Source organism: Rhamphochromis sp. 'chilingali' (genome assembly GCF_963969265.1).
Source record: "Rhamphochromis sp. 'chilingali' genome assembly, chromosome: 3".
In the NCBI taxonomy this organism is placed as follows: domain Eukaryota; kingdom Metazoa; phylum Chordata; class Actinopteri; order Cichliformes; family Cichlidae; genus Rhamphochromis; species Rhamphochromis sp. 'chilingali'.
This window is the reverse complement of record NC_137931.1, coordinates 27141197-27159128: the sequence shown is the minus strand read 5'-3', so window position 1 is coordinate 27159128 and position 17932 is coordinate 27141197. Positions and strand designations below refer to the sequence as shown.

Genomic DNA, 17932 nt, shown 5'->3' with positions numbered 1-17932 from the left:
CATGACAACAAAGATACCAGTGAGTGTCATTTCTTTATTTTAAATGAACTAATGCAAGAAATAAAGGTGTGGTGTAAAACACGGTGCATATTTAGATTTTATGAAATACATGTGAAAATCAAATCAGTTTACAAATATCACTTTTAATCATGTAAATGTACAAAATGTGATTTTGACTGAAAACAGTCTGTCTTTAAAAATAGTGCACTAAAATTTCACACAACTCTTACATTTTTTGATATGGGAATTATAATTATATAACAACACTGAGAATGGTTTTATCATCATATACATATTAAGAGAGAGTATGTCATCACACAGCACTGAGCAGGTTAAATGAGATTAATATTGTTTAGCACTCAGGATGCAGAGTGGGTTGTCTGTTAACATTATGATTTGAGCGTGCCTCAAATCATAATCTGTAGTTCAGTCTATGCGCACACATCTGGACAGCAACACAGTTTTTGTAGTTTTGTCTCAAAGGATTTTAATTCAGCCGATTAATATGAAATTGAAGTGTCGTCTTTTAGCTTGAATTCTAGGGTTTTAACAGAAATGTTGTGCTAACTATTCAGGATTTAGAGCCATTTTTTATACATAGTGCCCCATTTTCAGAGGCTCAAAGTCACCGGACACGTATAAAGGCTGTTTTAATTCCTCCCTTGAGATGCTTACGTGCTCTCTTGGATGAGATGTTGGGTTAGATGTTGTGAAATTGTTTTCCTTAACCATGGAAATAATTTTGTCATCATGCACTTTTCCTGTCTTCTGTGATCTTTCAGGCCTTTTTGCTGGCATTGCTTCTTTTTAAGAATGAACCAGACTGTTGATTTGGCCTCTTCTGAAGTTTTTGCTTTCTCTCTAAACAGGCTTTTAGAGTTAACTATAGCTAATAGCTGAATATGGCTTATTCACATTCACATGAAATTGCTTTTCGGTCAGTGGTTCAAATAATTTTGAGCCTTTTGAAATATGGACTGTGCATAAAAATGCAATTTGTACAGTGTGTTTGGTTTCTGTGTGAGCTGTGGGCTCAACTAATGCATCACACATTGTATATTACTTGTTCCATGGATCTAGGATGTAGCGCAGGCATCTACTAATCTTAAAGTTGGTGACTGCTCCAGTCTGGATGCCAATTATTCTTGGGCAAGCTACTAACACCAAGTCACTCTCTGATGCATCTATTGGAGTTTTGCATGTGTGTGAGTGTTAGATAGAAAGCACTTAAGCATAGAAAAAAAACTGCTTGTATAACAGTGGTTAATGAGGCATGTTGTATTAAACACTCTGATGCCCCATGAGATTAGAAAAGTGCTACATCAGTCTATTTACCCACTGTTAGACATCAGTCCCATGAGAGTTTCTGTTAGTGTTGACAAAATGTCTTCCTTTTCATTTCCTTAGTGACTATCTGTCACGGACCCGGTTCCGGGGACTCGGGGTTCGTGAACAGTGTGGACCTTTATTGTTATTAGTGTATTGGATGTATGTTTGCTGCACTGTGTTCTTGTGTTCCATGCTGGTGTGTGTGTATGTGTGTGAGGCTGGAGGATGAAGGACAGCCACCTGCAGGCCTGATGGGTGTGGCCCTGCCAGCTGCTGGTCACGCCTAGCTTACCACACACCTGCTTCTGATCAGGATCGTCGGGGGAGCTACTTAACAGAGCGATGGAGCTTCCTCCGGCGCAGGATCGTTGAGTTAGACTCCATGTCAGTGTTTGTAGTGCTGGTCAGTGTATGCCTGCTGGAGTTGGTGCCATAACGGCTGTGTCTGTGTTTTTTCCTCAGGAGAGTGGAACACAGGACTGCAAGACACACGGGGTGTGTGAAGGCACAGGGGCAGAGAGCACGGGATACCAGCACTTGGGAGAAGACACGTCACGGGAGTCGAGGGAGCACTTTTGGAGATTCAATGTGTGGTGTACATTTACCTCACTGTAAATAAACCCACTGTTCATTTCATTAAGTCCAGCGTTTGGGTCCTTTCTCCAACATCCCCCACGGTCTGCCCCCCAGACCGTGACACTATCATCAAATTATTTCAAATCATGTTTGATTCTACCAAATTAAACAAATATATCTATAATAATTTTACAGTTTTATAGTACAACCCCATTTCCACGAAACTTTTGACGCTGTGGAAAATATAATAAAAATAGAATGCAATCATCTGCAAATCTGCTAAACCCATATTTTATTCACAACAGAACGTCACATGTTTCTACGGACATATTTTACTATATCATGAAAAACATGAACCTAGTACAACCAAATGAAGCTCAGCTGTAAAGTTGGAGCAGTACAAAGTGTGTTTGTCACAGGAATTTGCCTGTATTTGGTTGATGATGTTAGATTATAGAAATATCTGTGAATAAATAACATTAAATTCACTTTGAAGTGATTTTCACACTGCTTTATTAAGCTATGGGAGAATACCAGAGATAAACACACTGTAACCTTTAATGTTTAGGTGTGTGCAATATTTCAGATCTGTAATGTGCAGCTGCCATGTCAGAAATAAACATCAGTATTGACATTGCACTGAGCAACAATATAGTGTTAAACTGAGCTGATAGATTTCTTGTCCTGCTTTTTTATATGTGATGATCAAATCACAATTGTATTTGCAGCACAAGTGTTAAATCTTACTATTTATTTATATGTTCTTTATACTACTGTGTTTGCAGTAGGAAGTGCTCAATCAGTTAATTTTGTACAGGAGAACAGATGCTACCTTTCAGGTGAGCATACACAAACCCTGAATCAGAAAGCCTGACTTACCCAAAAAGTTCATATCCTTATCTAACAGGGTGAGGCTGAATTTAAAAACACAAAGGGGTGAACTTAGGGAGGCAGCTTTATTGCGCTGTGGAAAAAATTTAATTCAGGATATAAGAAACAAAATCCAAAACTAGTAGTTGCGAGGAAACCGAGGAACACGGAGAAACACAGCTAGTGGGACGACATGACGACGGGCCAGGGAAACAGAGGACTCAAATACACAAAGGATAAGGAGGGAATGAGGAACAGGAGGGAAACACAGCTGGGACTAATCAGACACAATGAGACAGGAAGGAAGCAAAAATGAAGACAGGGCAAAGCACTATCAAAATAAAACAGGAAATATACATAAACTCAGACTCAAGACATGCAAGCACAGTGACTCGGGAGACAATAATAAACATGGAAACAGTACTTAACATGCATGGAGGCAAAAAGTGAAACAGACTAGATAAAAAACTCAAAACCAGAAATACAAGTGACTAAACTAGGAACACTACTGGAACAAGTAGGACAAACAAGGAAACTGAACCATAAATAATACTAAATCCCACATTATAAATGAAATCAGAAAAACACAAATACTGGGTCACTGATGCAGTATCATGAAATTTACTTCTTTATAAATCTGAATAACAATGTTATACTTCAGAAGCTTTGTCTCCAAATTTTGATGCTATTATTACGGTTATTTAATGAAGAGGTATCATATAAAGATTATGAGCTGAACTAAACTTCAGAGAAACATAACATACAAAAAAAAGAATCCTGGGATAATAATAGATTCCATTTTTCAATAACTGAAGTTTCCATCATCATTTAAACCATCAACTGATTGAATCCATGAATCTGAAAACATGTTTTTGACTGTGAGAGACAGACATGTACCGACTGAAATGTTCAACAAGACTATTCATACTAAACTACACACAGACACACTGAAGAACCAAATGAGACCGTAAACCCAGGATAAAGAGGTTCAGTGAATGTGGTGTTGAAGGTGTGGAGGTGGATCAGAGTGTTAGAGACTCTGTAGAAGGACAGAGTGCCAGCAGGACAGTCCACATACACTGCTACTCTCTTAGAGACAGAGGAGGAGGAAATGGATGTTTTTTGCTTATTGTGCCACGCAGAGTAACCACAATAATCAGAGCAGCTCAGGCTCCAGGACTGATCATTTTTTCCAAACACACAGCCTATCCTCCCCTTCCTTCTGATTGTTCTGTAACTCACTGATATATAAACTCCTCCTCTCCACTCGACCTCCCAGTAACAACGACCAGTCAGACCATTTCTGCACAGCAGTTGAGGACAGATGCAATCAAATCTGTCTGGATGATCGGGATATGGAAGACCCTCCCACACAAACATCACCTTCCTGTTGTTGTCAGACAGTTGGAGGTTTGTGTGTACTGTGTTTGTGTCGATTGTGAGTTGACAGGAATCTGATGGAGAGAACAAACACAATACAGCTGCAGTTATTGGTCCGTCATCTGTTCATTGATTGACACTTTGATGATGACTCCTGACATCAGAGATGTGAATGAGTGATGTGACAGTTTGAAGATGGTTGAATGTGTGCTGCTTTGTTTTCATGAATCACATTAAGAACACACTTACACTTCCTCAGACCTGGTCTCAACCATCGTACTCCAGCAGGCTCCACCCTGAAAGGAGGAGGGGGGTCAGACCAGCACAGTCTCTTTCAGCAGGCACACATGGACATTACATCACTCTCATACACATGCTGTTAGACACTGATAAAGGAACAGTCCAACATATTTATAAAAATTGCAGGCTGAGCAGACATTTTGACTTTTTTGTTGTAAGCATGTTATTTACTTTACTCTTCAGTTTGTGTGAAACGTATTAAAAAAAAAAAATCCCCAAAATTAACTCACGGTGATGTGGTCTGAAAGGTACATATTATGGGCGGCACAGCTTCACCATATAGATTCAGCACAGCCTTATAGATTTAAAATTATTATAATTTATTTATATCAAAGTACTGATATATTTTTGTTTGTTTCATAAAATAGTTTGTTTAATAAATGAGTCCATAATTTATAAAACAAACAAATAGACTAAACAAGTGATTTAAGCAGTGATTAAATTAATATCAGTTCAACTGAATTATATTTTTAAAGTGCCAGTCATGACAACAGCTGCCTGTGGGCACTTTAGTTGCTAAATAAAAAAACAATCACACAATCCTTCATGAGCATTTTTAGAAAGAAGCACTCCACCTTTAGAGCAAACAAATTTGGCCAACGTTACACTGCATGAGCCAGCGTGTCTGTGAAGGTTGTGTGAAGCATCTTCTTGGAGGGTTACACATCCACATGTTGTTATTTATTTATTAAGAACTAGGGTATGTAAACTTTGAATTAGGGTCATGTTGGTATTTTCTGTCTTCAGTAAGATTTTTAAAACAGGCAAACACAGTTGTTTAATAAATGGCTTCCCCCAACCAGTAACTATGAGTGAAAGATAAGTGCTCCCTTATTCTTTTAAGGGAGCACAGTTTCAACAGTAACGGTCAGAAACAGCAGCATAGCAGTGCAATGCATTTTAATTAGATGCTGATGCTTAATTATTTCACGTGACTAATATGTTAGTTTAACTCTTTTGATGGAGCTCATACATGTTTGATGTCCAAATATCATACACATCGAGCAATGAGGCAAGTGTACCAGAGGGAATAAAGGACAGAAAGAACTGTCATCTATTACTGTTATATCAGAGACTGGCTGTGGCTGCAAAAGACTTCTCTATACCTAAGAGTGTGGAGTCCCCAGGATGGATCCTTCAGTATAGCGGACAGCTGCTTTACTTGTTCCTGTCCTGGATGATTGTAGCTCAGGTCCAGCTCCCTCAGATAAGAAGGGTTGGAGCTCAGAGCTGAGATGAGAAAACCACAAGCTTCGTCTGTGATCAAACAACCTGACAACCTGCAGACACAAAGCATGACAGCTAATCTTCCAGAACAGCAGTGCAGTTAAAAAGAAACTTACGCAGAAAGACTTATATATATATATATATATATATATATATATATATATAGTGGTTTAGTGTGTAGTGGACAAACTACAATGTTAACCAGAAGATGGCACTAAATTAAAACACAGATGATCATTTAGGTTACTATAAATCACTGAGAGGAAACATTAAAATCTAAATGTTTTATCATAGTCAATGAAATGATAAACAATGAAATATAATAGTTCAAATAAAAGTAGAATAGTTAAAATGAAAGTAAAAAATATAAATCTATGCTAAACTTAAACTAAGTTGGAACCTATTTTTAGTCTTTAACCAAATTCAAGTAAAAATCGGAATTATTTTTGACGATACATTATGGTGGAAAGAAGGAGAAAATTTATGAAAAATCTTAAAAACCATCTGTCTAACAATCATAAAAATTAAGCTAACGAAAGTGTTTATTAGTAATAAAAACAAATGTAGAATCCTGACCTGAGTGTTTCTAGTTTACAGTGAAGACTTCCTAATCCAGAAGACAACACTTTCACTCCTGATTTTGCCAGGTCATTGTTACTCAAGTCCAGCTCAATTAGACTACAGAACTGGGAACTGAGAATGGAGGATATAATTTCACAGCTTCTCTGTGATAGGTCACAGCCACTCAGTCTGGAAAGACAACAAAGCACCAAAAAATAAAAGATAATTCTTGTACATGCAAAGTCTTTACTGGCCTACTCTGAATAAATAAAGTGCTTAAAATGAAATGCTTAACTCTTTCCAGTAAATGTATATATGAGTTTGTTAGTCTCATCAAGTTGTCTCATCACCAGAGTTTATAAATCTTAATAATAAAAAACATGAATATACATCTGTAAAACATCAAATTCAAAGTCTGGGAAGTTTTCTTTTTAAATATCTACTAATTACCTTCTCACATCAAATTGCAAAATACATTATCTGACCTGATAGTTTTCAGTGTAATGTGTGGATGCTTCAGTCCAGCAGATATCAACTTCACTCCTGAGTCCCGCAGGTTGTTGTTACTCAGATCTATAGCTGTCAATTCACAGTCCTCCATTTTAAGCACAGAGGACAGAGCTTCACAGCTTCTTTCTGACAGGTTACAGCTATTTAGCCTGAAGATACAGTAATATAAAATTAAGCAGTGATAGATGTGTTTGTCATTCCTGTTAAAGGGAGAGAAGGATCTTTAAATCTTTAAATCTTTATAACTTACAGAGCTTTTTGAGAAGCTTTGACCACTGGCAGCAGCCTCAGAAGAGCATCCTCTGAAGCAGAATATTTCTTCAAGTCAAAAACCTCAAGGTCTTCTTCTGACGACAGTAAGATGAAAACCAGAGCTGACCACTGAGCAGGAGACAGCTCATCTGTGGAGAATTGTTCTGAACTCAAAGACTGTTGGATCTTCTCCACTATGGCACGATCATTCAGCTCATTTAGACAGTGGAACAGGTTGATGCTTTTCTCTACAGACAGATTCTCATTGAGCTTCTTCTTGATGTACTGGACAGTTTCCTGATTGATCTGTGAGCCATTTCCTGTCTGTGTCAGAAGACCTTGTAGGAGGTTCTGATTGGACTGCAGTGAAAGACCCAGGAGGAAGCGAAGAAACAAGTCCAGTAATCCATTTGGACTCTGTAAGGCCTTTTTGACAGCACTCTCATAGAATTGAGACCCTGTATGTTGTCTTGTTTCAAAGTTCCTGGAGGTGTTTTGTTCCTCTTCCAGCAGATTGACTCCAGTGTTGATGAAGGTCAGATGGACATGAAGAGCAGCCAGAAACTCCTGAACACTCAGATGGATGAAGCAGAACACCTTGTCCTGGTACAGCCCTCTCTCCTCTCTAAAGAGCTGTGTGAACACTCCTGAGTACACTGAGGCTGCTGTGATATCGATGCCACACTCTGTCAGGTCTGATTCATAGAAGATCAGGTTGTCTTTCTGCAGCTGATCAAAAGCCAGTTTTCCCAGAGACTCAACCATCTTCCTGCTCTCTGGACTCCAGTGTGGATCTGTCTCAGCTCCTCCATCATACTTGAACTTCTTCACTTTTGTCTGAACCACCAGGAAGTGGATGTACATATCAGTCAAGGTCTTTGGCAGCTGTCCTCCCTCTCTGGTTTTCAGCACATCCTCCAGAACTGTAGCAGTGATCCAGCAGAAGACTGGGATGTGGCACATGATGTGGAGGCTTCGTGATGTCTTGATGTGGGAGATGATCCTGCTGGCCTGCTTCTCATCTCTAGATCTCTTCCTGAAGTACTCTTCCTTCTGTGGGTCAGTGAACCCCCTGACCTCTGTCACCATGTCCACACACTCAGCAGGGATCTGATTGGCTGCTGCAGGTCGTGTGGTTATCCAGAGCTGAGCAGAGGGAAGCAGGTTCCCCTTGATGAGGTTTATCAGCAGCTCATCCACTGAGGTGGACTTTCTAGGGTCAGTTATGAGCTCAGTGTTGTGGAAATCCAGAGGAAGTCGGCACTCATCCAGACCATCAAAGATAAACAAAACCTGGAAGTCCTCAAAGCTGCAGATTCTTACTTCTCTGATTTCACTAAAGAAGAGATTAACAAGTTCCACCAAACTAAACTTGTTCTCTTTAAGGACATTCAGTTCTCTGAATGCAAATGGAAATATGAACTGAAAGTTCTGGTTAGCTTTTTTTTCAGCCCAGTCTAGCGTGAACTTCTGTGTTAAGACTGTTTTCCCAATCCCAGCCACTCCCTTTGTCAGGACTGTTCTGATTGGTTTATCTCTTCCAGGTGGGGCTTTAAAGATGTCTTCTTGTCTAATTGTTGTTTCTTTTTTGTGTAGTCTCCTGGATGCTGTTTCAATCTGTCTGATCTCATGTTTGGCATTCACATTTCCAGTCCCTCCCTCTGTGATGTAGAGCTCTGTGTAGATCTGATTCAGAAGGGTTGGATTTCCTGTTTTAGCGATCCCCTCAAACACACACCCAAATTTCTTTTGTAGGTGAGATTTAAGTTCATATTGATAACGTCGAGCAAAGATTTCTGAAAACATAAAATAAATAACCCAAATACATGAATTATTATATAGTCAACATCTCATTCCTCTAAAGAGTGAACATATGTTTGTCTAGCTCTTGAGATATTTGTTGCATTTATCCAGCAGCTGCAGTCTTGAGAAAAATCCTCTTACTGTTTTGCAGACTATCAGCAAGTTCCTCTTGCTTAATTTTCCTCAGGAAGTGCAGTGTAATCTTCACAAAAGCCTCTCTGCTGTTTTCCCTCTGCTCTTTAACCTCAGCCTCCAGCATCTCTTCATCCTTGCTCTGACTTTCTAAGTATTCTGGAAAATCTGCATGTAAAACCTTCTGTAGCTCCTTCAGTTGTTTCTTCACAAAAGAGATGATGTTGTCCTCCACGAGCTGGAACAAAATACCACACGAATGATACAATAAATTGAAATAATTGAGCCAAACATTAGATCCATGTTGTACACACTAACAATCCACTGGTCTGCAAAATGCAGCATGGAGATGACTGTGAACAAAATATATGTAAAACTGGTTATACATGTACAGACCATAAATATTGACTCCAAGTGTGTTTGACACAGATGTGCAGATTGCCCACTGGGTACCTCTGAGCTCTCCTGGTCCAAGCTATGGAGGAATCAAAATAAACCTATCATATAGGTAACAAAAATTCTACGAGTGGCCAAATCAATAATCTGATATATATTTTTAAAGAGAAAGAATTCAATCACCACTTAAGCATTATCAAAAGAAAACAACACTGAATCTTAATAAAGTCAAGAACACTCTTAAAGAGGTAGGAGTATAATTGGCACTCCCAAGCCCAATCTAGGCCAAATCAAACATGTGGTCATCAAGAATGTGATTTCTATACCGGACTGGTCAGGACCTGGGTTAACAAACAACTCTGCGTATTAACAGGGTGACAGTAGAAACTGCCAGTATTGGCTAAAGGCAAAAAAAGGAGGAGAAGGGAAAGGCATATTCAAATCCAGTGAGGGAGAAGGAAAGTAACAATATGGGCTTTAAATGGTGGGCCACAATTGGTAAACAAAGCAAATTGGTTGAGCGAAAGAAGGGACATAGAAATGTTGTTGTTTGTGGAAGGACAGCAAGGCCAGGGGCGTTGGTGGATTCAAACTGTTGTTCAAAGGTGTAGATATGAAACATAATGAAGTAGGAGGAAGGAAAAGTATGTGAATAGTGCTGTGTAGGTCAAAAGAATGTCAGACAGGATCTAAGGAGCTTGGAAAGAAAAAGGTCATGAGTTTAACACCAATAATCAACGGGTGATGTTGAGTGTTTTTAGTGGGCATGCCCAACAGGTTCTTCCGAAATGTCATTCGGAAGAGAAACACAAATTATGAAGTAAGCTAGGTGAAATGCAGCAAAACAAAAATTAACAAAATTTATTTGTTTTCTATATCTTAACAAAGTCAACATGCTTCTGCTTACTTTACAGAATTAGCCTGTTCATCTTTAAAATCAGTAGGCTGTTTCCTTGAATTATTGCTCTTAAAGGAGACATTGCTGGATTCATCTTTATATTCATGTCCACGTGCGTCTGGTCTTTGATGAATCCTGACAGAAGAAAAGTTATTAAATTCCGCAAATGTTTCCTTGCACATAAAACCTTAAAATGTGTATTTGAAGTTCAAATCAGTTAATACCAATAACAACTTACATTTTACCAAAGGAACTTTTTTGTCTGAAATTAATCACAACTTCCTTTGAATCACTGCTTTTTAAGGATAAACAGCTGGGTTCAGCTCCAGGTTGGTTCCTGTGAATAATGATGGAGCAGTGATGTGAGTGCTGAGGTGTGACATGGAGAAGAGTCATGGACAGTTAGAGATGGTCATCTCACCTCTGAGCTTTGGTCTGGCTCTCATGTTCCCCACACAGAGTGGTTTTAGATGGAGGGGCTCCCTCCTCTCTGTCCTCACACTGATCCATGCTGCTGAATTGACGTCAGCTCACACACACTTTCTACCTTCACCTTCCGAGGAAACACAAATCATTCATGTGCACATCAACTGAAATCCTCCTTTCCATCATGTGTGCTGTCCAAATATCAGCTGCTTCTTTTCTGCTTCATCTCAGTGTCAGCTGAATGCAGTCAGACAGCAGTGTGAGGCAGAGGAAGCTGCCATCAGCTGCTCTACTTCTACTATCAGTCCACTAGATGACGCCATGAATCACACACTGAAATACACTGAGTCACTGTAACTGGAAGCTTCAGTTCATTAATAATCACTCAGTTTAACACATCTAAACAGGATTTTAAAACAATTTGGATGATCCATAATTCAGAGAGGATCAGTAGTATTTAAGGTAAAGTGAAGAAGTGGATATTACTGTTTGAATATGTGATGATTATAATTATTGTGAGTACAAGAAAACAATGATTAGAATAAAATGGGCTCAAGTTTGTTTAGATGACAGGGTGCAGCTGTAGATCACACGAATAGGACAGGATTTGTGAATGTGTGTGTTTTAGGTTGGTTTAGCTATAAGCCTGGGTGTGTGTAACTGTAGAGAGAGAAGAATTTATTGACAGTGGGGGTCTGCCTGACATAAAACGAAATAGGAAGCCACAGTTGGAGGGTGCTAGAAATGTGTGGAACAGCTAGAAAAGAGAGAAGTAGTTCGTTGCCCTTCAGCCTGAGGTGCAGAGAGTACATCATACCCCCACACATCCTGTTTATAGGGTGCCTGAGCATTGGTGTTACACACAGACACGCACATTCACACACATATAGTGCTATGTATATTCATATATCATCATTTAGGAAAGTTGTTTTGAATATTGTAGATGACCATTAGAAATAAACACCAAGTCTAAATGTAAGGACCTGCTGGACTGTCCCTCAGATCTGCTTCTAGGTTGAAAGATCTCCCTCCGCGCAGAGCATCAGGGTGTTTGTAACTTCAGAGTGGTTTTTTTAGCTGGGTGATAAAAGGACCAGCAGTATAGAGTGAAGATTACAACATTATCTACCCAATGTATGAGTTTTAGTTTAAAATTGTATAAATCATGGTAAACTAAGGTTCACAAGTGTTTCTCTAAATTGTGTTTTTATATTAAGTAACAATTCTTTTATCTTTTGCCTGAACATATGGATAGGAAGTCACACATTTTGTTGTTACACATTAGACCAATGACATCAGTATTTGCAGAAATATATGGAGGTGACTGACAAGTTTCCATGTTACCATGGCAACGTGTTTCACTTCCTTTGGTTGCATTTGTATCTGTCAGAAAAAAAGAGAAGAGAGAAGACAGGAAACTGCTGCCAGCAGCATCTTTGCAATGTGGTTTGCATTTTTACCATGTGACGTCACATGTCTAGGATGAGTTTTAGTATAACAGGCTGACACGGGAGAAATCAGTGTCAGCTTTGTGCATTCATCCCAGTCTTTGCTGTTTCTTCTGTGATATATGCAAGCTTACATACATACATATATACATTATATTATTAAGATTAAATATGTTTAATATTTTTGCTTCAATGTAATAAAAAATTAAATAACTTCTTTTTGACCTATGGAACAAAAGTCTTTACTGCCAGATGTAGCAGGTGTAAATCCTCAGTAACAACCCACCAGGCTGGGCAATGAGTACACAGTGACAGTCAGAAAACTAGACCCTTTAATGGTAATACATACAAATTATTATTAGTTATTATCATTATTATCAAATTATTATTATTAAGCTTTAAAATGTTGGAGCAGGATCAAATAAAGTCCATTATAAATGTGTACTACTCAAAGAAATAATTAAAGCGTTCTGTTAATAGAGCAGGAGCGGGAATGGTTTTACAGGTGGAGGGCACTAACATTTTTCCCTCTTCATCTTTTCTGTCTGTCTTGTCATTAGTTTTGCTTTGGCTAAGGTCATTGTCCCTACTGGCACCAAGAGGTGATACCAGAACGTTTGCTGTAAAGTCTCGAGAGCATCAAGGAGATTCCAGGAGACAGTCACTCTGGTAGAGCTGGACGGGGTCATAAAATGTCCTGAGCCATCAGCAGTATCTGTTCTTTTGTGCAAGGAGGAACAGGATGAGCACTGTCAGAGCCTTACAAAACAACCTCCAAGAGTCCACTGGTGTAAATGACCGAACAATTAGAAACAGACTTCACAAAGGCGAAGATCCTGTGGTGAAGGTCGAGATCCTCTACTGGGCCCCGTACTCACTCCCCAGCACCACAGCACCAGCCTGATTGTCATTTGCTGTGGAGTACTAGAATTAGCAGGTCCACCACTGGCACCCTGTGTTTTTTACAGATGAGAGCAGGGTTACCCTGAGCATGTGTGACAGCTGTGAAAGGCTCTAAAAAAGCAGTGGAGAACGTCATGCTGCCTGTAACATGTCAGCATGTCCGGTTTAGTGTTGGGTCAGTGATGGTCTGAGGACACAAATTGATGGAGGGATACACAGACTTCTACAGGCTGGGCAACTACACCCTGACTGCCATTAGGTATCAGGATGAAATCCCCAGACCCATGTCCTACCTGACAGTGGTGGAGAGGGTCCTGGGTACCTCCTGATGAAAAATGTGGCGAGAGTATGCAGGCAGTTCCTGCAGGATGAAGGAACTGACAGCACTGACTGGCCCCCAAGCTTGCCTAACCTAAATCCAACAGAACAACTCTGGGACATTATGTTTGAGTCCATCTGATGCCACCACGTTTTTCCCTCAGACTGCTGAGAAAGTCAGTGATGCCCTTCTCCAGATCTGTGATAAGATCCCTCTGTACACCCTCCACCCTCTTGTCAGGAACACACCCAGACATTGTCAGGCTTGCATACAAGCACATGACGTCCATACAGACGACTGAATACCATTTTGGGTTGGTGCCATTAAATTTCATCAAAATGGACTCAGAAAATTTTTCACTTTGGTTTTCTGAGCATCTTTGAATTCATTATGTTTATTATTTTCATTCCCATCAAACGACATGGCCTCTTTTCATTCCGACCACATTACCCATTTAATATCAGTACAAATATCCACTGTGTCCTTTTTCCCCACTGACATCTGATGTGTTTTCAAAGTGTTCATTTTTTGAGCAGTTACATGTTCACTCTGTTCTAGGAAGAAATCAGTAGAAATACACAAATGAAATGTCAACTATACATGATTATATCATTTCTCCAATAAACAGAAATGTTGAGCTCTTAATAATTAGGAAAAAAAACCCTTAAAGGTAGGTGTGGTGGAAGACACCAAAATGAAAGCATTGCTCTCATCTTAACAAGTGTTCTCAGACAAATGTAGTAAAAGTAAAAATACTGTTCATTTGGAGCAGCTCCTGTCTATAGTTTAATCATTGAATTATGGAAGGTGTACTTTGAGTTGAAGTAACTGTAGCAGTGGGAATATCTCAAGCAGAAAAAAAGAAGTATTCAAAGTTACTCGAAGAGAGCAGTGAAGAAAAAATATTGAGTTAACTTTCAGGTCCAGGAGAAGATCAAATTTGTAAAGCCAGTTTCAAAATAAAAGACAAATCCTCACGGTGAAAATATTTAAATAGGAATTCAAATATAGTTAATAAGTAGGTAAGTTCCTTGGCTCACATACAAAGAAGCGCACACAGATAAAATTGTGGCTGACACATTTACCTGCTGGCCTCCTTCATTCACTCTGAGTCTGTCACTGTGAGCTATGAGCGGCAGAGTTGTGCTGGAACTAAACAGCGCACAGCTGATGTGATCCAGGAAAACATTACAGACCGCCTCACTCACCTTCACACGGAGCTTCATATGGAAACGATCATCTGATACGAAATACAGGAAAGTGAAATGAAACTTCAATGAGGAAGGAAACACTCAGAGATGCGTTTAAGGCCAATCAGAATCGACAAAATCAACATCTGATCACTTTATAGTTTTAATCTTTTTGGGGAGAGAAATTGACGCATATATCAATGTTTGTCTTACGGTGTAATTTTTTGTCACTTAAACGTCAAACACACAGGCCTATTTTTTTTTAACTTGAAGGATTAAGCTCTTAGTTTCTTCAATGCTTAAAACATTTATTTTTTGAAGTCTGACAGTTTACTGTTGTTTTGTGTGAGCTGCATCCTTGATTAAGTTCTGAACTGAAGTTGGGTTTTTGGGGAGCAGCAAAGCTTCACAGGGAGCAAAATAAATGCAGAACGTCCTACATATTTAATGAAAGCCAGTCATTTATATCAGAATGTAGTTCAAAGTTTTACCAGCAGAGAGCGACAACTCCCCAATTTATGTCAAACTCGTTCACAGTTGATATTAGTTTTACTAGAGCTTCAGTGAACGTTCATCGTATTTTAAACAGATAACTGAGAGAGAGTTCCTCTGATGATGAAACAGTAATGCGCCATTTGTGGTGTTGCAGAGCTGTGGGACTGTACTTGTGGTCATTATGGGACGATTCCTCTGGTTTGAGCAAAAAGATTTTAACGCTGGAAATCCATCAGCTCACTTTAACAGACAGCGGCTCGATTTACTAACAGTCCGCACCAGAGAAACAAACATGTTCAGGCATTAAAAAACTACGGCTGGAATTTTCAAGTGGTGTAGTGTCATTTTTGTGACTGAGAGGCATGGTCACAGCAAGTCTTTTTATGGCAGACCTATAATGTAGTTCACATTTTACATTAATAATAATATTTGTGGCATGCAGTAAATTTAACACTGGGATTTGTGATGGTTTGAGTGTTTACCTGGATTCAGGGGGAAAGGTCAGAAAAATATAAATGGGATGGGTGTACGACTCAAAGATGTGAGTGTAGTGCTAAAACTTTGTCTCTGTCCTGCAACTCTTCACAAAAGGGATTCTTTTCTCAGCAGTGCACACAGAGTGATTTTCATATAGTTCACCCCCCCCAATCAGAGCTATGCAGACCATATTGAAATGCAACTGTTAATACGACTGTGGCAGATTTTAAGAAGAACCTGTAGCCTCACACAGAAAAAAAAGAGCAAAACCCTTGTTTACCTACATTACACAGCATCAGTATGTTCATTAACATACAGAGTTTCAAACATGAAGACCACATGTTCTGGTGAACTGTTTAAAAACATCAACAAAAACACTTTTGCTGTAGCCTATAGATTTAAATCTCTTTATATTCCATTACAGATGCTACTGTTACTTACCCCAAACATTAGGCACTGTTATGCTACTACTATCATCTACTACTGTTACTATTACTACTGCAAAATAAAAAAAGGCAGTATAATAAACAAACAAACAAGATGAGAGACAAATAAAACTATATGTATTAACAGTGTATAAACAAATTTCATAAAGACAAAATAGTCTTTAGCCCAGAATTGTGAAATTATTTTCTTACAGCATTAAAACTAATTAAATTAAAATAAATACAAAATGAAGGTAAACACAACAAACATAAACAGAGCAGTGTACAGTACCTGGTTTGAAAGTTGACCTTTTCCAAGATTTTAAAGTCTAAAAGACCCTTATTATTATAATGTCTTTACATTACAATATAAATATATAATATAGGCAGCTGTTGTTGTGATTTGGCACTATATAAATAAAAGTGAAATGAAAAGTTCAGTGACACTCATCTCACTCTGGGTTTTTGTTCAAACTTGGTTCTGTCAGTTTTCATTCCAAAATCATATTTCACAATCTTCATCAGTTTTAAGGTTAAACAGTATTAATGGAACCAGTGAGTTTTCTGTCCATGCTTCTGGTCTACAGTGTGCACAGAAAGGCTGATGAGTTCAACTTCACCCCATAACCAAACCCAGGATAAAGAGTTTCAGTGAAAGTGGTGTTGAAGGTGTGGAGGTGGATCAGAGTGTCAGAGGAGACTCTGTAGAAGGACAGAGTGCCAGCAGGACAGTCCACATACACTGCTACTCTGTGAGAAACATTAGATAATGACGTTACTGTAATGGGAGTCCCGCTGTTGTTGTGCCAGGCGCTATACCCTCCATCAGTGCAGGTCAGACACCAGGACTGCTCATTGCCTCCAAATTTTGAGGCATCAATGTCTCCGTTCCTTCCGATCCCTCTGTAGCTTACTGCAATATAAACCTTTCCAACCCACTCGACCTCCCAGTAACAGCGACCAGTCACACCATTTTCACACAGCACCTGAGGCCAGTAATCAAATCTCTCTGGGTGGTCAGGATACGGGTGCTCCTTTCTCAGGTCTGTCACTTTTTTGTTGCTTTCGGATAATTTGAGGAATTTGTGAGCTGTGTTTGGGTCCAGCGTGAATTCACAGAAATCTACCAAAAAGAGCATAAAAATCTTTGGTTAATATTGTCTAAAGTTTCCTGTTTTTCATGTATATCTATATTTAAACTGCATTAAGTTGATTTTTGGCTAAGTCTATTTTTTTAGTAAGTGATGTTTCCATCTGGGGTAAAACTACCTCCTCCAGTGTGTTGTAGCCTGCCACTGGGGACGTTTGAGGACATGTCGGTGGACTCATATTTGATATGACATGAGAAAATACTTAAGGGAAACAAGCTCAACATATGCAGTACCGAAAACTGCAAATGGTTTGAAAAGAATCAAGACGTTCAAGATCAAAACTCTAAATTAAAAAGGTTTGCGATCCATCCCCTCCATGTATGAATTAAAAGAACGGGACTTAACATTCAGCCCAGATGTGGTTGATGAAGCACAAATAATACAATATATAAAATGTTTGTTTTAATGTTGCATTAAAGCAGAGGGGCGATCGTGGCTCAAGAGCTGGGAGTTCGCCTTGTGATCGGAAGGTTGCCGGTTTGAGCCCTGGGTCAGACAGTCTCGGTCGTTGTGTCCTTGGGCAAAACACTTCACCCATTGCCTACTGGTGGTGGTCAGAGGGCCCCCTGGCGCCAGTGTCCAGCAGCCTCGTCTGATTGGGACTAGTAAAGCGCTATACAAATACAGGCCATTTACCATTATACAGTAACATTTACTATGCAAGAATGCACAAAATGCTATATCATGATGAATAAGAGAAAGTAATTCAAAAGAAAAACTATGACTCATTGAAAGTGGGGGAGAGAGCTCAACAGGGGAAGTATAAACATAGTACATTAGAAAAAACAAAAAAAAGCACTTACACTTCCTCAGACTTGATTTTAACCACTCGATTCCAACTGGGTCAGCTCTGCAAGATATGGG

At 39.2% G+C, this 17932-nt stretch overlaps 1 protein-coding gene across 1 annotated transcript in view; it reads right to left on the bottom strand.

Moving 5' to 3' along the window:
* Window positions 1-3290: 3290 nt before the first annotated feature.
* The window catches only part of LOC308393698 (uncharacterized protein), a 34006-nt gene continuing 19364 nt past the window's right edge, over window positions 3291-17932 (bottom strand). The window contains exons 10-22 of the mRNA XM_080877656.1: window positions 17872-17918; window positions 16503-17040; window positions 10656-10748; window positions 10473-10571; window positions 10244-10369; window positions 9337-9415; window positions 8950-9178; window positions 7004-8801; window positions 6729-6902; window positions 6259-6432; window positions 5562-5735; window positions 4405-4451; window positions 3291-4229 (exon numbers count right to left, since the gene is read on the bottom strand). Coding sequence (XP_080733782.1) covers window positions 3703-4229; window positions 4405-4451; window positions 5562-5735; window positions 6259-6432; window positions 6729-6902; window positions 7004-8801; window positions 8950-9178; window positions 9337-9415; window positions 10244-10369; window positions 10473-10571; window positions 10656-10748; window positions 16503-17040; window positions 17872-17918 — 4105 coding nt within the window. The 3' untranslated portion in view covers window positions 3291-3702. The remainder of the gene's footprint in view (window positions 4230-4404; window positions 4452-5561; window positions 5736-6258; window positions 6433-6728; window positions 6903-7003; window positions 8802-8949; window positions 9179-9336; window positions 9416-10243; window positions 10370-10472; window positions 10572-10655; window positions 10749-16502; window positions 17041-17871; window positions 17919-17932) is intronic.